Source organism: Chiroxiphia lanceolata, chromosome 13 (assembly GCF_009829145.1).
Source record: "Chiroxiphia lanceolata isolate bChiLan1 chromosome 13, bChiLan1.pri, whole genome shotgun sequence".
NCBI classification, from domain to species: Eukaryota; Metazoa; Chordata; class Aves; order Passeriformes; family Pipridae; genus Chiroxiphia; species Chiroxiphia lanceolata.
This window is the reverse complement of record NC_045649.1, coordinates 1,305,092-1,326,873: the sequence shown is the minus strand read 5'-3', so window position 1 is coordinate 1,326,873 and position 21,782 is coordinate 1,305,092. Positions and strand designations below refer to the sequence as shown.

At 47.6% G+C, this 21,782-nt stretch overlaps 1 protein-coding gene across 1 annotated transcript in view; it reads right to left on the bottom strand.

Moving 5' to 3' along the window:
- The window catches only part of CFDP1 (craniofacial development protein 1), a 61,872-nt gene that overhangs the window by 26,981 nt on the left and 13,109 nt on the right, over positions 1 to 21,782 (bottom strand). Inside the window, exon 5 of the mRNA XM_032701001.1 lies at positions 16,576 to 16,680. Within this exon, the coding sequence (XP_032556892.1) occupies positions 16,576 to 16,680 (105 nt within the window). The remainder of the gene's footprint in view (positions 1 to 16,575; positions 16,681 to 21,782) is intronic.

The window sequence follows — 21,782 nt, the reverse complement described above, 5'->3', positions numbered from 1 at the left end:
CCTAAAGAAATGTCTTAAAAGCTGCTAAGTGGCATTAACTGAATGAGTGGTGGTTAAACAAGGGCATAAGACAGAATAAGCAAATTGCCCAAATGCTTTCTCTCTTTAAATAGGAGAAAGCACCAGCGCTTGCACAGACTTGCTCCAATGCCCAAACTGTTCTCACTATGAATATGTACCTTATTTCTAGCTCCAGCTCTTTCAGTCACTGCTTACAGCTGCTTCTTGGTGGGCTGGGTTAAAGAGCACCTCCTTCAACTGAGAATTACATCCCTGTGCCGAAAACTCCAGGCTAAGGTCAAGTCGTGATTCCTCCTACCCCAAAAGCTGTACCTCAGCTCTCACATTAATCAGAGCCACCACATGATCCAATGACTCCTGTTGTGTTTTGTAGTGGAGGTGGGAGCTGTTTCCAAGTAACAGGGCTAAAGCCTTGGGCTGCCCAAGGTCACAGAGGATATCTCTGCTGCAGAGCACACTCAGGCACTTCTGCAGCTGCTGCCCCGAACTCCACAGAGACGCACAAAGCCTCTCGGGGGATCCCCTCGTATGTTAAACACAGGCCAGCTGGTTTCTCTGCAGCTGCAAACCAAATCTAAGCACAGCTCTGCCATGGGCTGACAGCCCCACTTCTGCTGCTGTGAGGATGAAAGCGGCAATGGCACTGCTTGGGTCTCCACAGCAGAGATGTTCTCCTCCAGCTCCCAAAGGTTCTCCTCTCCACTGCTCTCGCCCTGCAGTGATGCACAGGCATTGCTGCCAGACTGGTCCCACACTGCTCTGGACTCACCTCTTCAGGCTGCTTCACTGTACCAACTTAATCCCCACAACTCCAGAGTGGCAGGGACCCAGCTCTTGCCACCTCTTTCCCCTCTCCCTATCCTTTGAAGAAAAGAGACATTTGCTATCAGTCAACTAAGAGCAGTGTTTTCATCAGCAGACGTTCTCCTTGTCATCATAGTTTGTGCTCTTAAATCTTTCCCAAGTTACAAGATCTTGCTGAAAGCTGATGGTCAAGTGCTCACACAGCAAAACTGAGCTCAGCCTGGCCACTTTGTCAGTAGTTTTACTGTACATGGAAAAAGGTACAAAAGGCCTGCACTGAGCATAAACAAGCTGACTGTACATAATGGACATTGTTAGGTGTCTGAATAGGTCACTGACTCAAAGGAAAGTTCAGCTCCACAATGCAGGTCTTGAGCTCTGAATACAAGCAGAAAGCATCCCTGTGCACTCACACCCCATGCATTCAGCACAGCTGGATCTTTTTGTATTTCTCACTGTCCATTTCCTCCTGAATTTCCCTAGTTTCCTTCCATTCGTAGTATGAGCCTTTGTTCTTTCTCTGCCCCTTCCTCCTTCTATTTTGAAGTGTACAGATGGAGTCTAAGGGTGGGGAAGCAAGCAGAGTCACAGCACGTTAGAAAAACAACATTTGCAGCTTAGTAAAAATAGGATAAACCCATTCTAGCATTAGTCACTCTAGGAAGAGTGACCCCTGTTGCAAGAGGGAGGACCCTGCCAAACTGCAGCTACAAAGATTTTTGTACGTTAAGAAGCGAAAAACAGGGCCCTCCATGGAATTAATTTCATCCTAGTATTTGTTAGTTGTTCAATCCTTGTAAGTGGGGCTTTGCACCAGGACTCTCTTTGTCCATCATGTGGATGGGTATGTAGTCATAGGACATGGGACAATGGCTCTAAACTGAAAGAAAGGAGGTTTAGGTTAGATATTAGAAAGAAATTCCTCACTGTGAGGGTGGCAAGGCACTGGCACAGCTTGCCTGGAGAAGTTGTGGATGTCTCATCCCTGGAAGTGTTCAAGGCCAAGTTGGATAGGGCTTTGAGCAACCTGGTCTAGTGGAAGGTATCCCTGCCCATGGCAGGGGGTTGGACTAGATGATCCCTTTCAATTCTAGGATTCTAAGAATATTCTTTGTCCCATCAACACGTCTCAAAGTAGCACAAGCATTTGTGCAGAGTTATCCCAACTTTGAACATGGCTTAACTGAGACATTCTGAGCAACCAGTTTGAGTGTCCCTACAGTCTTCCAGCACAGAAGGAAGGTATTTGCACACTGACAGCCTGGGTCTGGGTCTGATGCTGACAAGCTTCTCCTTTGGACTGAGACAAGTCACAGCTGCATGCATTACAACCAGCACCAGGACTCCTGCAGCACTTGAGACTACCAGAGCTGTCAGCTCTTTTAGTGATAATAATCACCTGTCAAAAATGCAGATCAGAAGGGAGAAGAAAGAAGGGTTAAAAGGAAAAGCATGAATAAGTACCTGGAGCTGTAGCCAAGGCAATCAAGAGACTGGATTCTGCTGCTTTGATAAGTATCTTTTAATGCAACACGTTCCTCCTCTAGTCCAGGGGCCCCAAGGTGACCCCACAATAGTTTGGTGCCTGTGGCTTTAAATTTGCTAATAAATAGCCTGTGCACTCATGCACACGATGGATGTGGCAGAGAGAGAAAAGAGAACGATTTCAGATTACAACAAGAACAGCATTTGTCGCTTGCTTTAGTTGGTGTGAGAGGCAGTTTCCAGGCTCTTGGACTCAGGAAGAATATTTTCTGTTCCATTCCTGATGTGCTTGGCTGTCTTCTGCCAAAACCTGTTTTAAATCCATTAATGAAACTAGGCCGAGCCTGCGTAACTTCTTGATACCCCAGTGGAAAAAGGGCACTCGAGATGTCAAATGATTCTTACAGAAAGACCAGAATTATTCCACCATTTGAAAAGAAAACCTTCTTTCCCGGATTGTTAAGGCACTAGCAAACTACATCCTTTAAAAAACTACATTCTCTAAAAAACTAAGTTAAAGGACGCAGCAACAGCTAATAAAATGGGCAGCAGTGTTTTTTGGCAGAAGTATTTTAAGGCTAACCTCCTGTTCCATGAACAGGGGCAGCCTAAATGGGAAGGATCGCTGAGTCAGCTTTTGCTTTGGACTTCACAATGTGCTCTATGTTTTCCAGCAGCCTCTAATCTACTAGGGAAAGTTGAAGTGGGGGAAGGGGTGGACATAAGAGCTTTGAAGAAATGTGGGAAGAAATATAAGGAATTCAAGTCTCAGTTTAACTAAAAAGCTGAAGAAAATGGTATGACAGTGTCCTAGGCCTGAGTGAGCTCTGGCTGCACACACTGTGGACACCAGCAGTTACATGTAGGTGTAGTGACTCCAGCGATACTCTACTGGGATGTGAACTACTTTTACTTGCAACTCTGTGCAACAAAAGATGATGCTATCCTAATAGTAACCTTAACACACATACACACAGAGCAGCTTTCAAAACAGGACACACTGCAAGTCAGCCATTGTCCAAAGGGACTGCTTTATTCAGGACCTTGCCTCTACTGCTGCCCAACAGCACACACGTAAGAAAGGAAAGCATAAAATGGTCCTTCCTTGGTGCACCTTTCCTGCCTCGAGAAAACAACCTTGTTTGGGAAAGATTAAGTTCTTTAACTGAGAATGAAGTTCCTTCACAATTTAAATCCCATCCATGACTTTGAGGACATTGGCTCCAGCACTCAGCTGTTGCAGAGCTGTTTTAGCATGCGATGCTGGCAGTCAGGCTGGTTTCAGCTAAGTGCTCTGAAACAGCTCAGCAGAAAGATCCAACGACCACAGATGTGGGAGGGATGGTGGGAACACAACAGCCAGTGGCCAGATCGTGTGGCTGACACTGCAGTAGAGCCTCAGCCTGAAAGAAGTGTCATGCACAGGACCACTCTGCTAACAGTACCTTTTGCAAGTAGACATGAAAAGCTTTTATGTGTAAATAAAGGACTTGGCAGAGAAAAATAACTTCCTCTCATTTACTCTCTCCACACTGAATTTCACTGAGTGAAACTTCAGGTGAATTAAGAGACTGGGTTGCCTTTCCTGACATTCCCTGTCCCCTGCAGCCTCTCATTGGAGTTTGCTTTTTACATGAACATAGTTATCCTAAATTTTTATAAGGTTGCTTTTCCTTTACCAACTAAACATGCTGAGGATCTCAGATTCTACAGGACAGTGTATGCAACCAGCATACACACCTAACTCACAGAAAGGAGCTCCCACATCACCCCCTGATGCATCCCCTCCTACGCAGCTTTACCTTGTCCAGAGGAGTCCCACTTGTGCTGTGATGTTCTCTGCTACCCTCATCAACAACCACCCCTGCATTTTGAAGGTTTCTTGCAGCAAGAGCTATGCCCTACATTGGAACAACCTGCAAATTTAAATAACCATCAACTACTAGTTATGTTGTAGACTACACCTACTACAACCAGTTAACATAAAAACCAGCACTGAGATGCAGAAAATATCCTCCAGTCAGCTCCCCACCTTCACAGCAGCAGAGGGGCTGCAGTGCCAAAGTGTCAGACCTCTACTCACTGTGACACAACCAGCCCATGTGTCTCAACAGGCACTGCCCAGCAAATCCCACTTGGAGAGAGCTGATTAGCCCAGGCACAGGAAGGCACAAAGCCAGCTCGGATTTGGAAGCAGCACAGCTCATCCTGCACAAAGCTATGCTGTGCTAGTAAGCCCTCTGAGAACTGGCAGGTGTGCTCTGCGTGGAGCCAGCTCAGGGGGCCGTGGGCCCATTCCAGTTTATTCACAAGGCGTGAGGGGTGACGGGGAAAAGGCAACTGCCCACCCAGGAATGCCAGCGTGTCTGACTCTGTATTAGCTCCACATGTGCCTCAAAGTCCTAAAGGGACTGGAGAGAACGAGAACAACACTTAAAAGTTACTTTACAAAGTTTCTCAGCCCTCAGCGTGCCTTCTGAATGACTGTTCAACTTGATTAGCTGATGAAGAACCACACAGAAGTACTCTGCACCCTCTGAACTGAGGCTTGAGAGATGACGACCTACCACATCCAGCTCACCGTGCCACCAGCATTTCCAAGGAACGGGGTCTTCCCCTTTCCCTCCACAGCAATCAATCCACAGGCGCCTATGTTTCTGGGCAGCTGCTTTTTTGTCAGTTACATCACAAATCAAACTGAATAAAAACCTCTGTCAGGGGCCTCTTCCAAAGACTCAGCCCGAATCTTTCCTTTCCCCTTTTCAGCCCCAGAGCCTGTGGACCCAAGAGGACCCCGTCCGTTATTCCTCTTTGCAAAGCCCTTTCTTTTATTTTGCACACCACTGAATTCCCCACGGCATTCAGCATAATCTCTGAGCTAAGGCTTCAAGGCTCCCAGATTGTCACAGCCACTACCCTGTTGTATTGGTATCAATATTTAAAACCAAGAGGCCTCTTTCTCCAACGCAATCTGCATTTCCAGGTTTATCACAAACAGTAAAAAATTCATCCATGTACTTTCGGCTCAAGGTGCACATACAGAAGCAGATTCACTCATGCATCAGCCAGACAGCTGACATCCATCCTGACATTTATCTCCATGGATGAGGAGGAAAGATGAATCACTCACAGCTACACAGTTCGAGAGTTTGCCCTTGGTCAAGCCGGTAAATGGCATAAATCAGCCACTGTGCATCCTCAAATTCAGAGACAGACACCTGGAGAGAACTGGAGAGCAAGAGGGGCAGCAGCAACCTATTCCATATTAAACAGGCATAAACACAACCAAGTCCTAGTGACACCTAAATAAAACCCACAAAAGCATAGCTCAAGCAATTTGCCGTATTCTAGGAAGTTCTGGCATATTTGTAACTGTTTCAATTTGTTCAACAATTACTTGCCGCAGTTAATTAACCTCAAAGAAAGGGAGGATTCTTCATTTATTGAGGTCTTCAACTCAAAATTAGCTACAGTCCTTTACCAGAAGGCCAAACAAAGGCCACTGTTTTGGCACAGGAATAATTTTAATATTATTCCTTATGTCGAGTCTGTTTTTGCCTGTTGTGAAACCTCTCGCACCTTTTAGCAATTTTGTGGGGGTTTAAAAAATTGGGCCAGAGTAAACCCATGACACGAGAACAGATCTGACTCCAAATAATTTAGCATGACTCTGGACACTGTCCTTTTACTGGTTAAAAAGTATACGAGCTGACTGAGGTCCCCATCCCCACATAAAAGCAGGGTTTAGCATTCACCCCACTGAATCTCCAGCTACTGAGCTCCTGGGGCTTCCAATGGGATGAGGGCCTCAGATCTTCTTGAGGAGCCATCTGTCCTATAGAGCAGGCAGTAACAATAAATCTGTATATTGTGAAGGTGTTTTTCCTCCCATGTACTATATCCAGCTGTAAACCATGAAGCCAATCCACCAACATGTATACAGGCACCCTCAAAGCTTTCCTCATCACCTTGAGAATGGCATTGCTGGAAAGATGATCCAGCTTGCTTTGCCAAGTCTCCAGTTCAGGGCTGTGCCCTGTAGTAAAGTTACACCCAGCAGAGTCTGGGGTTCTCTAAACTGTCAATCAGTGTGAGACTACAACACAGGAGGTGTTGAACAGGAAGGAAAAGCACATCACATGGGAGAAGACAATTGCAGAGTTTTCTTTGGGAATCCTAGACAAAGCATTACTTGGGCATTTCCAGAGCCATCCCAGGCTCCCTCAGTTTATAAGTTTGATACAAGAAATGAATACTGCAATGGCTGATATCCAGCCAATCCCCTTCCCAGCCTTTCATACATCAAGCAAAGCAGAAGCTCTGGCACAAAGATGAGCACATGTAGGGAATGTGCCAATTTCTGTCTGGTTTTAAGCCCCAGGACACCATACTCAAGGTTTTCCATAACCTGTGGCAGAGCCTGCATGGATTTATGTTCTCAGCCCTGTCAATATGACCTCATTGCCTCCTAAAGGAAAAATGTGGCCAGAAATTCCACGGCCAAAGACACCACTCATTTATTTGTTTACAGGTGTCTATGGTGCCAGTGCAGTCCCTGCCAAGCTTCCCCAAAGGTGCCACTGAGGTACATACTAGTTGAAGACTACTTTAGTAGCTAAGGACAAAGCAGCATGAATACCTACAGACCTGGCACAACACGAGCAGGGCAGTCTGTGGAGCAGGAAGGTATAAAAGCTGACCAGAGGATTCCTGTGCCATGCAGAGACAGGAAAGCACTCCTTGTAACAGCACTGTTACCTACTTCCCGTCCAGCCCACCTAGTGCTAAAAGAAGGAGGCAACGGGCAATTTTTTCCCAGGAGACGTTTGTAACAAAGGAAGTAGAAGACAGACAGCTCTGTAGTGTCCCTCAATAGCTATGACCAACAACCTCTTACTAATATTCACCAATAAACTTTTACTCCCAAAGGCTTTGGAGAAAAGTCAGGATAAAAAAACTCTACCCATTTTTCTGAGTGCAGATATTCTGCCCCCAATAAAAGATTCAAACCCTGCCCTGCAATCACAGCAGTGACAAGTGGAAAGCTGCTAAGCACCCTGACTGTCCCATAGGACTAGTAAAGGTGACGCCACACTATTCCTGCAGGGGTTTCTTAAGGGTCCTTGTTAAAAACACAGGCCACGAAAAGTGAGGATGGAGATGGCTATGCTGTACAGTCACCAGAGCCAGTCTAAAGCACACGACCTGTTTTGTGCTGATCTGTTTGCAGAGGCCATGTAATTCTCAAGCAGTGTTTTTGTTTCCAAAACAAATGCTACACACTCTTCTTTGACTTGGGAAAGTAGAGGAAAGTCCCCCCCAATGCAAACAGCCAAACAGTGCTGGCGAGGCTCACAAGTGCACGCGTGTGAGCGGGGAAGGAAACAGAGAGCCCTTCCAGCTTTCCAAAGGGTTATTGCAAACAGCAGGGAGGGAGAAGGGATTTTACACGTTAGGAAAAACACCGTGATGGTGCTCGTCCTTAAAGCAGACACTGCACAACAAAAGGCCCTGGGTTGTAGTGTCTGTTCAGCACTCTCTGACACTGAACTTTACACAGTGAGGCAGAGCCCCTGGTCACAGGGTGCCCATCGCACAATGTACTGGCTGCAGCACAGGTCGGTGTGCCCAGGGCTGCACAGACCACTGCTGAGCCACCTTCATGATTTCTGGCCTAAGCGACTTCACTGTGCATCATCCAAAGCCTACGGCAGAGCCAAGGCCATCCCTGCATCCCAGTCCCCCGAGAGTCAGAGGCATCCTATGTGCCAGCTGCTTCCTCCGCCGCCTGCAACGGGAAACCCGCGGGTCACAGATGAAGAGGCAGGCGTGCTGCATCCCAGCCACGGCTAAGGGAACAGCACGGCCACGCTGCAAAATGACTCTTTCAGTGTTCCCTCAAGAAAGTTTAATAATCTCATCTTTCACACGCTTACGCCTCTGCTGGGTTCTCGCAGAGCTGCCCTGTGCAAGCCCTGCTGGCAGGGACACAGGAGTCAGGAAGGTTATCCTGCCTCTAGCAGCCGGGAAGGGGGGTGGGGGGAGATGGAGCCGGCTGAATTCCCACAGGCTTTGCATTATGAAAGCTGTGAGCTGCAATCAGCCAGCCTTTGCGGGTTCGCTTTAACCCCCTCCTTGCTGCCAAACCAGCATCTGAGCCCAGCTCCCAGCAGCCTGCACACACTGCTGGCACACAGGGTGCAGACACATGCTCAGCCTCAAGGCAAAACAGGCAAGCATCTAAAACCCAGCCATTTGCTTTCTGTTCGTATTTTCCAAAAGGTACAAGTTTCCTCTGTGCTTACATTCACGGGTGCTGTACCCAGGCCTGCTGCTCTGAAGCCTGCAGCTTAAAGGGGAAAAAAAAAAGTGTTACAATCCAACCCTGCACATGCCCAGGACTTGTTACTTCAAGAAATGCCATCATTGTTCTCCAGCCGGGCAGTCAGGCAATGAACAGGCGTCATTATTGTCCACTGGCTGCCTGGAGGCTTAGAGCAACAGCACTGAAGTATGAGCTCCCAAAAGGGTATCAAAGCTGCTGCACAAGGTCAGACCAAACTCATATATATCCACTATTATTTGCTGATAATCGTAGAATCCTAGAATGGTGTGGGTTGGAAGGGATCTTATAAGGATCATCTTGTTTCAACTCCCCTTCCACGGGCAGGGACACCTTCCACTATCCCAGGCTGCTCCAAGCCCTGTCCAACCTGGCCTTGGACACTTCCAGGGATGGGGCAGCCACAGCTTCCCTGAGCAACCTGTGCCAGGGCCTCTCCACCCTCACAGGGAAGAATCAATAGTAGATGCCATAAGAAGAAAGGACGCAAAATGCATCTTCCTCTGGAATTCCCAGATAAAAAAAGAGTGCTCTCCAACAGAAACATCAAATAAATCCGTTCCCTCCACTCCTGCCTCAGCGGGTACAAGAACATCTCACACACGTCCTTGCACACCCGGAGGGACATCTGCTGCCAACACATCCCCAGTTATCTGCCTCTGCAGAGGGTCCCTCTGTTCAGCCACCGCCCCAAAGCGCTGCGGCAAAGGCTCCAGGGCAAAGACAACTGGGCTGTAACCCAACACATTAGTGAGGCTTTGAAACTCTGTGGATAGGGAAACAAAGTACTCGGTGGCTTGGCAGACTGGATTAGAGCACCCCGGAGAGCTTGAGACAGACTGGAGCTTGTTTAAGGTGCCTTTCAGCTCAGACTGTGCACCAGTTCACCTGAGGAATAAGTAGAGGGAGTGCAAGAAATGGGGGGCTCTGCCACCTCCACACCAGGACAGCAACAGCTGAACTCCAGCCATCCTAACCATCCTCACAGCAGAGGAAATCCCCACAGCCAGGGCAGACACTTGCTCAGCCTCTCTCAGGCTTTTTCTGGAAGCAAACAAAAGAGCAATGGCAGAGGCTGCTGCCAACTGAAGAGATTGGAGCTCTGAAAAGAGACCAAGCACCCATTTAAGAGTATGGAGTCACACCAACATCTCCTTTCAGGCAGGAAGGGACAAAGCTGGCATTTTAGTTGGTAACTAACCTTAACTGCTTGACTTCACATCTTGATAGCAATCCAGCCAGCCTGGGCATGCCTGTTTTCTACACACAGTCCTGCATGAGGCCAACAACATAGCGTGCAGATCAAAGTTCTGGCTAACAAACGTGCTGGAAAATATTGGTGTGCAGATTTTCCATGAATGAGGCCACTAGTATGAGGTTTTCCATGAATGAAGCCACTACTATGTGAAAAGCCTGGGGCAACAGGACTGCCTGAGAGCAGAGAGCATCGCTCTGCTCTGACTACCACTCCAGCCTTACTTAGCTGGTTCATATTTTATGAAGAATGATTCAGCTGAACTTGCTCCTTGACATGAGAAAAAAGGAGGAACATGAGTGTGGGAAAGCAAGAGGATGTAACACAAGCATCTGGTATGGGGGAGACACTCAAGGGACATGGTACAGCTCACTTAATATGCAAGGAAGCACTATAAAAGCAAAATAAAACAGGAGTGGAAACAAATCTTGGTAGACACACCCCCAGGGCATGGCACAGCTGGGAACAGGAGCTCAGCATTCACCTTCAATCCCAGGCTTTATCCATAAAGCAAGGCTGCCCTTCTCACCTCTCACTCCAACCAGAGCAAGTCCCACATGGGAAGACACAGGGGTTTCTCTTCGTAACTTTGCAAGGGGTCTGGAATAAAAATACAGCTGGCTTCATTCCCCATTAGCAGTTAATTTCCTCAATCATTTTCACAGAGGGAGAAAGAGAAATGCTCATGATCCAAGAGATGAAAGTAAATTAAAATAAGCCTCATAAAACTTGTACTACCCTAAGGGAAAACTGCCCCACAACTTTCATTGGGGAATTATCAAAGGCCCCTGACTGGTGGGGGGTTGTTTGTATTTTATAAGACAGATGCTTTGGAGATGTAAGTCCTCAAATAGCTGAGATTCCATTCTGCTGAACCTCCAAGGAGACTAGAAAAAGAAACAGCTGATCCCAGTTAGTCCAGCCCAGGGATCCAGCTCAGCCACATGAAGACAGAGGACTGGAGTAAGGCACAGAGCTGTACAGGCACTGCTAAACTTCCTCCCAATAAGATGCCATTGCCCAAGGAAAAGCAGCCACAGGCTGTGAGCATGGCCACAGCACAGAACAGGGCCAGAAATTCTTATTCATTTCTGCTGCAAAACAGAGGCGGGGGTAGAAGGCATTGACTCATCTGGCCTGAGAACAAGAAAGGACTGCTCCTGAGAGACTAGTTTAAAACAAGGATGTTCAGTGCACGTTTTGCTTTGAGTCTGGGAGAGTGAGTATGAAACTTCCCACACTCAGAGCTCTGTTTCTTATGGAAAAGGTTTAATGTAAGCTCAAGAGCAAGAACTGTTCAGAAAAGAGGCAAAGACCCAAAATGGCCGAGCTCTCTCACCCACAGCCAAGCCTCCAACACTGAACCAGAGATCATTTTCCCTGATGACAAACCTCCCCTTCCCCACACATACAAACACCTTTCCACACTCAACCCCATGGGGTAATTTATTTTGGTTCCCCTAGCAAATAAAACCAAGATACTCCAAAAACTCACCCAGTCTCTTTACCACATTGACTCAAGGAGTGGATACCTGTAAACCAGTAGACAGACACTAACAATGAATAATTAAAGCAAAAATAATAACAACAAAGGATCTAAGACCTGAAGAGAAATTATTCACTTGGAACAGCTACTGCCACATTTAATCTTTCACAACTGAAGCATATGAATAGGAAATAAGTAAAACTAGCTCTAGGGCACAGGAATATTGCCCCGAGCTGGTTCATCTTGTTCACAGAAAAATATGTCATGTGTTACTACAGCCAGGCGTTTGGCTACAGTGCAAGGGGCTGGATCTCTCCGTCTGGGAGAACAGCACTCTCTGGAGCACAGTGAGGGAAGAGCAGGAGAAAGATGAGAAGCCTTGAATTCACTAGGAAGAACAGAGCTATTCAAGTGCTTAAGTGACAGTTGAAAAAAACCCACTTCCAGCTCCCCCAAAGGTCTTGATTACTTGCTTTATTTGCATCCTTACTCAGCCTGTACAAGAAAAACATGCAAGAGTTTTAGCTAAATAACTGCAGTTGATGCTGAGCTGAAACTGGACTCAATTTCTGCTTTCTGAAGAGAAAAAGCCCGTGGGATTGCTGTGAAATGAAATTGCTCCTTGGAGGCATGTGAGTGCTGCAGCACTTGCTCTGGATCATCTGAGGATTCCAGAAGCTGAGCCCCTGTGCCTGCCTCACCAGTGCCCACTTACGATCTCAGGTAACCAGATCTGGTCATGACAGAAAAGGGATCCAATTAGGTCCAGCCAACTCACACAGAAAGAACATCTTTTGCAAGATAAAGCTTTGGGTGCAAAGTAGCTCCTAGGAGAAGCCAGGCTGGAGAGGAAGGCTAGCTTAGAAACTACAGTTAAGAGGATGCTGTGAACATATTCCAGGTTCTGCCACAATCCCTATCCTCCCACAAAGAATGCCATCATACCTCCTCCTGCACATTGAAGGTCAGAGAGAAGACATGAACATGTCTTGCTGCTGGAGTCCCTCTACTCCAACATTAGCAGCAGAGTAAAGGACTTCTAAAAGCAAAGGCCTGAAGCTTTTCACACCATTTAATGGTCAGTCCATGTGAACTGCTCTACTGTATGCTCAGGGAGTAAGGCATCCATCATGAACAGGCTAGAATTTATCTGGCTTTCTTTGTTCAGGGCAACTATGTGTCTCTGGGTCAGAGCTTTCCTGCAGTGCCTCTTCCTGCTGGGTCTTGTACCAAGGTCCAAACACTTGCAGACCCAACTCAGCCCCAGGGTCAGCAAGCACAGCAGCTCCTGAGCTCCGTGGGAGCGGTGCTGCCTGCTTCAAAGGCAAATTGTACCCTGTGTTTATACCAGCCTACAAGGCATGAAAAGGCCTAGGAGGTCACACATCCACCACTGTAATTTCAGGCAGGATCAAACAGAAAAGCAACAGCTGGGCTGAGTGAGCAAGTCCATGTTTAATTACAAATGGTTTCGGTAATAAGCAACAGCAAGAACAAAGCCGGTGAAAAACCTCTTTTTCTTCCTGGCTCCTGTTCAGGCTGTGTAGAAACAGCTGCCTAGAGGAGAATCTCAAATAAGATCCACCGAGTACATCTTTTTCATTTTCAGGACTGCTACAGCAGCACTGTTCCCTTTGCAACACCGCTGTGCCCCGACAAGTGCCCAGGACTGACGGGCACGTCGCAGCCGCTCCCACCGAAGGGCTCCGGTCAGAGCAGGGCTTTAAACCCAGCCCCTGCTCAACCCCCCGTTGTGTCTCACAAGTACAGGCACACAGTCATTTTGCAATAAGCCTCTTGGAGGATTTCGTTTGCTTTAACAGCCTTTGAATATGAAATGCTGGTTGCAAAATGGGATTACTAGTGCAGAGGATGAGGGACTCAGCTCACGGGTCCTGCCTGGCCCGGGGAGGGGGCAGAAAGCAGCTCTGGGAGCACCAGGAATGCCCACCAAGCTGACTGATCCCTCCATCAGGTTTACAGCCAGGAGCTACTCTTGCTGTCCCCAAAAGGCCCTAGAGAAGTGGTTAAGGATAGGAAATGAGCCCTAAAACACAGACAGGCAAGCTCAGTGGGTGGAGGGCTTTTTTTGAATGCTGGGAGCCTTCCACCCATTTTTTGGGACAGCAAATGAGAAGGAATCAGTGGGTCTCCTCATCACATCTGATACCCCTGATGGCATCAGTGAGAGCCAAACACAACCCAAGAACACAACAGAAACAACTGGAACAAAGTATCACAACCCCAAACCTCTGCAGTAAACCAATACCCACCGCCCACAGAACACTGCGTAGCTGGGTGTCACGGGGGGACACGATGGGAATAATGTGGGAAACCATCACATCCCTGGGAACCAAGGGCTTCTGACCTTTCTAGCAAAGCCTGCTGAGAGAACTGGGTGGGTTGTTTTGTACTCCTGGCTTTAATTACAGCCAAGTGTTTAAGTTATTCTCCTCCAACCACCCCCATGTCCCTCACAAGCACAAATCTAGCTTTTTATAGCACATCCGGTATGGATGTTAAACACATTCAGGAAATGCACTTTCAGCCCCAAACATCCCCTCCCCTGGACCAGTAAGGCTGTAAGGGTTTGTGACACAGAGATGTGGAGCCGGATGTTTGGTTTTGTGACCGTTACTTCCCTGGATTACTCCTGTCTGTTTAGAGAAGGGAAATTAAATAAATGCAAGGTAGGCTGGCTGCATCCAGAAAGAATGCACGCTGCCTGCAAGGTGAAGAAAGAAAAGCCAGATGGAGAGGCCCCTCTTAGCTGCTCGAATTCCCTGCACACAGGGCAAGGCTTTTTTTTTTTAATAGCTGACAAAGCTCCTGGGGGCTGACAATGGCTCACAGCACAGTGGGTGTCCACAGGCACACTGAGGATCCCAAAATCACATGGTTTTCACTGCCTTACAGTGATACTGCCCCAGATTGGGGCTCTCCTGTAATGCACAAGGGAGAAACGCACCCTCTCCCACAAAACTTCTATTTTAAGTAGCCAAAGGGCACTTGCAAAGAACTGTCAAGCTATGCCAGGCTGTCAGTCCCCAAGCCCTGCTCTGGCATGCCACAGAGGCTTGTGGCTCTTTGCTCCAGGGCAGCAGGGCTTGGATAATAGCTTGGCTCAAGTCTAAAACCTGACCTTTGTAATTTTCTTAACATAAGGGGCTTGCCTCTGGCTTTAAGGAACACCGCAAGCCTGCTACTAATTTTCTCACCTGAAAATACCCTGGCTGGCTTCCCAGCTGGAAGCACCCTCCTAAGCCCAAAGCAAGCATGTTTGCTGGCAGTCTCAGGGATCAGTCTCAGATACTATCCCAATGTAGCAAACTCCTTGGAGTGCTCTCAGACCAGAGGGCACACGCTATCAAGAATCAAGAACACTGGGCTGTTCCACACATTGACCAAAATCTGCTGTAGGATCACTGCTGTAGGTGTAGGATGTGCTGCTGTAGGTGTAGGATGTGCTGCTGCAGGTTGTGAAAGGGAAGGCACGTGGGGCTGTGCTGCATCAGGGTTTGCTGCTCTGAAGAAAGGCAAGATATACAAGCCCAGGGGATTTTTCCCCTCCCTTCCCCACGGCCAGGTCACCTCATGTTCTGGGCAAACAACTGTCAGCAAGACATCACACATCAGCAAGCTGAACAATGACCTAATTAAGCTGCTTCCAAAATAATCACACTAGAGATGAAAGTTAAAGGAGTCCTTGGACTTGTTATTTCTTATATTGATTTTTACTCCTGTTTTTTCCATATTTGATGTGGATTCTTCAGTTATCTGCAGCATTAACTCAAACTGGGCTCTGGCTATTGCTCCTGAGCAATCCAAGCTCCAGCACAAGCAGCTATGCCCCGTGGTAATGGCCAGGCTCCCAGCTCCCCCCCGGGCCTGTAAGACACAGGAGGAAACATGGATCTGGGTAGAGCAGGAAGGTGAACAGCCCATGGAGCTTTCCCAGTGGGCTGCCAAACCTGCCTGCACTTGGAGCAGCAGAGCATTTGCTGGGGAAACTGGAAGGCAGGTTTGAAGACATGGGACCACCAGCATTGTGCACAGCAAGAAGCTGCCTCAGCTTCAGCTGCCACCCGAACCACCTCTGGCCACCAAAACTGAACAAAGAATGCCAGCCCAAGCCACGGCAAGTCTTCCAGCACAAAACCCCCTACACAGCACTTAGGTTACAATTAATGAGCTCTGCAGGGACAAACCCTTGTGCAGTGTGAACAACAGCATGAAGACTATGTTCATCTATGCCTTCATTCAGCTCAGGGAACAGCAGCTGTCAAGGGTCATGCACACACACACTGTGCTTTCACTACCCTGAGCTAACTATAAGCTACGCAACACTTAGCTGGAAAAATGAGTGACAATCCAGCTGCAGCAACTGAATAACAGTATCTCAGGGAAAGGCAGCCTAAACTCACACTGCAGAATTGCTCTACAGCAGATGGGAAGGACAATGTATTTATTTGATGGGTATTGTTTCTATGTGACCAAATCATAGGCAGCTTAAGCCTGCAAACAACTGACTTAAATAAAAATCACCCCTGGAACACAGAAGCCTCTCCTCTATTCCTAAGAAGTGGGTGATCTCCCAAGCTCATCAAGAACCAGAGTGGCATGTCAGATGCACAGGGGGCCCAACCTCTTTGTATCTGTGGCAAGCATTATGATAATCTAAGAATTCGGTGTTAGAGCTTGAACAGAAAGTGACAAATCCACATCAAAATCATACTAGAGAACATCAAAAAGGCAAAAACATCTCACATTTAAATGCTCATCCAAAGTTTGTAAGAAGCCACAGCCCAGCCTGTCACGGCTTTTTATAGTCCTGAGAAGCACCTCTCAAAGGAACTGCAGGCAATCCCAGGCATGTTCCTTGGCTACCTGCAGTTTCATCAGGCTGCTCGAGACATTTGAACCACTGTTTCCTTACTGGGATGAATGACTTATGAGGATTAAGAAATGTGAGCCTGAACACATGAAGTGAGTCACTGGAACTCATGGGTTGCTTCCCCCACCTCCTTCCCAAATCATCACACCTTCCAGGCCTAGTCTTGCTCCCACTGAAATTCTGCAGGAAACAAACACCCACTGAATACTGCAGAGCCTGTATTCTTGGCTCGAGTGCCATCTTTCTCACTGAGTCTCTACACCTGGGCAAGGAAACCACACACTCACCCTGAGACTGTTGGGAGCGAAGCTGGAGCTGCTGACTGCAGTTTCTCTTGCTGCTTCAGAAAAGATTTAGCTTCTTTTGAGTTTGAGTCCACTTCTTTAGTCACTCTGTTGGAGGAAAAGAGACAAAGCAGAGGATAAGGAAGAGTTGTACTCAACAGCAAAACCACAGATCCAGCAAGGAAACACAGAAAACAGGTACAAGAGTCTCCAGAGCCCCTGCACAGAGATCACCTCCATCAGTTGCAAGCTGAAGAACATGTATCTTTTTAAGATTTCATTCCAGTGACAAACCTTTTATATTCATGGCAGAAAAAAGGAAAAGAGGAGCTAATTAGAACTGGGGGAGGAGGGGACTTTTCTTTCTTCCAACAACAGGAATTCTTATTCATTCAAGCAGGCCTTTCTCACTAGCAGCTACTAAATGCTCTCCTCAGGTCACTGGGGGCAATTCCAGGCTCTTAATTGGGCTCTTGATTTCCTCATTTGTTGGTCAGTGAGGCAGCTCTTCAGCCACCCACGTCTCACAGCCCACGGCACACAGCCTTGGCAACATCTGCAACCCAAACCCGAGCACAGAAACTGGCTCCAGGCACAGGGAACGGGAGAGAAGGCTCTGACAAGGCAGAACGCAGAAATTCACTCTCATTTTCTAGTTAATTTTTGTTTGAGGCCCTCAGGGTGCAAAATATTGAACTTCAAAAAATTATAAGTCAATATGGCATCTACAGCAGGGAATGAATTACAAACATGAGAAAGAATCTCTAGAAAACCACTCAATAATTAATTGTTAGAAAACCCCAGCTACTTTAGCCCCCTCATGTACCATGACCTGCCTCCAGCAACACACTTTTCACGCTCTCAGTAGCTCTTAATGAAACGCCTCGACTTGCCAAGCTAACAGTTCTGCTCCCTTGGACCACAAGCCTGTGAGTCTCTCCAGAGCCCTGCAGCTCTGTGGGCACAAAGGCAGCCTGACCCACAGCTCAGTGAGCCCAAAGACATGATCCTCCATCCCACTGCCTTGCAGCCTGGGCCTCTGGCTGCATCTGCTCCAGCAAGGGTGGGGAGGCTTGTCCCTGGTCTAGAGCAAATGCAGAGGAGAGGCTGAAAGCCTCACTGGTCATGGGAGCTGCTCTGGTTACAAGCCAGGCTTAATCAGCTTGCCTCCTACCCACCAACCTGACCCTGCAACTCCCATACAAGAACTGGCTGATGGACATGGAGAAACCCAGTGAAGTGCAGCCCCAAATGGGTTACTGCTGGGTTGGCATCAAGGAAAGCAACACAGAGTTATTTGTTAAACCTGGAGGCACTGACGTCCTGAAATCAAACCTGCACACAACTAGTACATCCATGTCTCCATCCTGACAGTGAATCAATATCTGAAACTTTCTTCCTCCTTCTCCAGAGACTGCAAATACAGAGGAAAAGGTGCAAGAATAAACTGTGCTGTACAACTCCTGCTCAGCCTTGTTGTGCCAGCACAGGAGGAGATTAACCCCGTTTGCCCCCACATTGTCACATGCCTTTCAAACCAGCAGCAGTCATGTGGATAGAGACAAATCCCACACTATGAATATTTAGAAGTGTTTGCTGATCAGATTGGTAAGGGGTGGGGTGGGAAAGGGGGAAAAGCGGTTCAGGAAGAAACAAAAGCCTTGCTACAGCATCATCACAATTCAGAACACCCCAAATACACCATCGAGCCACAGCCCTCAGCAACAGTGGCCCATCAGGCAGCAGTCATACACCAGTCAAATCCATGGCCATGGATTTCCTCAGGCATGTGAGCTTGGTGTTTTCATGCACCAATAAGGCAGGACTCCCCCCCCAACTATGAGGGCTGAGTTCAGATCAATACAATCACACAGTCTATTTATTTTCAAATGCAGCATCTGAACAGCCAGCTCTGTCCCCTGCTGAGAAAGGAGAAACCCCTCAGAACGCTGCCCAGGGAGGGGATGGCACAGGCCCTCAATGACACACACTTCAGCCACCCAGGGGCACAAGACAGGTTGCTACCAAGGGTTTACTTATGCTTCCATACTCTCATCCTCCACCACCTCAGGGCCAGCAACGGCTGGGCACAGAGTAGGACACTTGGTTCAATTTTCTTTGCTCCCTTTGGCCTGCCAGCAGCTGCTCTAGCATACATTTTTGGACTTGTCTGCTGCAGAAATTCAGCTGCAAAGCTGAATGCAACCTGTTCCACCAGGACTGCACAGCTGGGGACAGAGGAATGCGACAGAAATGTAATTAAAAGTGACCTTTCAAGGCAATTCCATCACAAGATCCACTGATTGCCTCATAAACTGAAACAAAAGCTGCTCTGAGGCAGGCTGCTGCTGGGCTGATGCCAGCAGCAAGTCCTGCCCCACTCCAACAGGAACGACGAAAGAGATTTAAAAGCTTTACAAGGTATTAATTCAGGTTATGCACATTTCAACCTTTCCCAGATCCCAGGCCAGGAAGGAAAAAGAAATCCTCTGTTCTACATTATTATGGGAGACAATAACTCTCTCCATGTAGAAACCAAAACACTTCTTGCTCTTCATGGGGAGAAATGGGAGTCATTAATCCAGCTGGAAGAAATCACAGTCATTACTAAGGAAAATTGCAAGACCTTTCACTTTTAAATACTTGATAAATAACTATTTTCCTGACTGTTTATTAGGATGCTATTCACACATTGTAATTCAGGAATAAACATGAAAATAAGTATATTGTCAGCAATAAAACAAGTAGCTACTGTCTCGCCCACTTGCAGCCCCTGTAATTCACACACAAAGCCCCTCACTCTCATCACTGTCCCGCAGAGATTTCATTATACTGCTCTGCTATTAAATTGCATAATAAGATTTCTAAAACATAGAACAATTATTAATTTTTTTTGACCCCACTGGAGACTGGTAGCACAAATAATGCTAACGTACAAGGTGATGTGCAACTGTAAAATAGAAATGTCTTCCAGATTTCGAAGCTATTATAAGGAAAACATGCTAGAAACTATATCACTAAGTGCCCCGAGTACTTACAGGTGTCCTCCTTAGGACCCTTCATCTCTGAACCGAGCTCAAAGTGGCACCCAAGCATTTGGGCATTCCCACACCCACCCTGCTGTTTTGGTGCCCAGCTTTGGGTATCACCACCATTCCTTTTACATTTACCAACTGAAGTGCTGCAACCTACGTGCATGGAAAATGCCCCAGTTACATACACTGGGCACCAAACCCCACAAAGAGGACACACAGTCCCAGGCTGTCCCAGGAGCTGTTCCACAGAGCACCTACAGTACTGAACTGTAGCATATGAATTTCAGAACAAGTGCTTGATGTGCTCCCAGCAGTCCCCTTGGCCACAGTGGCACCTACAAGGAAGGAGCAATACAGGCTGGAAGGAGCACTCTGCTCAGAAGGGGCTTAAACTCAAATTTTCATGCTTTAGTTCAGTGGCAGAGTGAGTCTAATACAGCAGCTTGCCTTCTGCACTCTGGTGTTGCACCAGGGTGAAGAGGAGGGTCCCAGTCCATCCCACCATGGCACAGCACAACACCCACAGCCCAGGAATTGCCCCAGGGCAGTGCTCAGGTGCTTCCACTCCAGCACTGCTGAATCCAGCCCTGCTTGCCAGAAACAGAACTCCCAGGGGGATGCCAAGGCTGCCTTGTGTCAGCAGTGCCCAGCTCAGCACTGAGCAAGGTGCCCTGCAAGCCCTCGGGGGAGTGCATCAGCAGAGCTTCATCCTTATCCAGAGGGGAAATGGAGGCAGGGCCCCAGAGGCAAGACAGAGGAAGCTGGGAAAGACAAACAGGCACATCAAGAAGGCTTTCAGGCTTTATCTGCAGTCTGCTGTGTAATAGCAACTTTATGCATCCCAAGTGCCAAAATCCCTCCAACTTACCCCCAGGTGGCTCAGCACAGCTACACTCTCCTAACCAAACACCTGGTGCACATCAGGCTGAGAAAGCACATGCTGGTATTTGGGTATACGGGGACTTGGAGCAGAGAAGAGAGTTAAAATCCTTAATCACAGCAGTGCAAAGTTACCATCTTCCCTGACCTTCCAGCTGGGAAAGGCAGAGCAAGAGTGGAAGCTCTGGAAAACACCAGCTCTTTACCACTCGTACTCAGGACACAGCCCTCACTCGGGAAATCTGCCCCAGTTTAGACCTGACACAGTTACAAAACTTTCCACACAATCTTAATGTTGTTAGCTCTGGGGAATCACAGACCAAGGGGGGTAAAAATGAGGCTAATTATCCTTTTTCAATATTCCCCATCTATGTTTAGCCTCAATGAATAGTCCTCCAACCTTCTGGAATGATCACTCGAGGAGAAAGTAATACTCATCTACAGGGACTTGTAAAACAACCTAAACCCTTCTGAGCCGAGAGGAATATTTTGTTGGAATATTTTTTGGGTGACTTTTGTGCTCGAGCTGTGATGTCTGTGCCTTCCACAGTCAGATGCACTGTACAAGAGGCAAGTGCTCCAGCCTGCAAGGTCCTGAAACTGCTGGAGTGCACAGGGTCAGCACCTTCCAGGAGGGAATTAAGTCCTCACACAAGGAGCACATCTGCCTGCACACTGCATACGCATGTATTTTATGCTGGATTACCTGGGGTAGAGCAGGCAGAACTAAAATTAATATGTCCCAGTCAATTTTCCCTTTTTGAAGTTAAACATCAGGTTTTCCCCCTTTCGGAAAAAAACTCAGCACTTTCCAAATCTTTCTCTTCAAACCAGGTGGGAGAAGCTGTTCCCTGGGAAACTGAGCCTACTCCCTGAAGCAACACAGACAAGACCAGGCTGGAGAGACTGACAGTTTTGTGGGCTGCCTGGATAGACAGAAGCTGGCTGGTTTTTAAAAAAGAATCAAATGTGATCAGAGCTCTCCTGGAGTCAGGCAAGGGCCAAGCTGCCTGTCTGGTGCTGATCCTCACAGCAGGTGTGTGCTGCTATCCAAGCAGTCAGCCCAGGCTGCATCTCAAACCAATTCACCTGAAAACAGGCAGAGGTGAATGGTATTTTAACATCAATAATGTATAAAAAGTACTTTTTATTGTAACCTTGTAAGCCTTGAAGGAAACGACCAATTTTCCATCATCTCCTGTATGACAAAGACTCTGTGACAGATGTAAAGAAAACATATGGACAGTGCTGCCTCCTGAGATGCTGACCAAGCTGTCAGGCCCCTTTTGGGCTTCT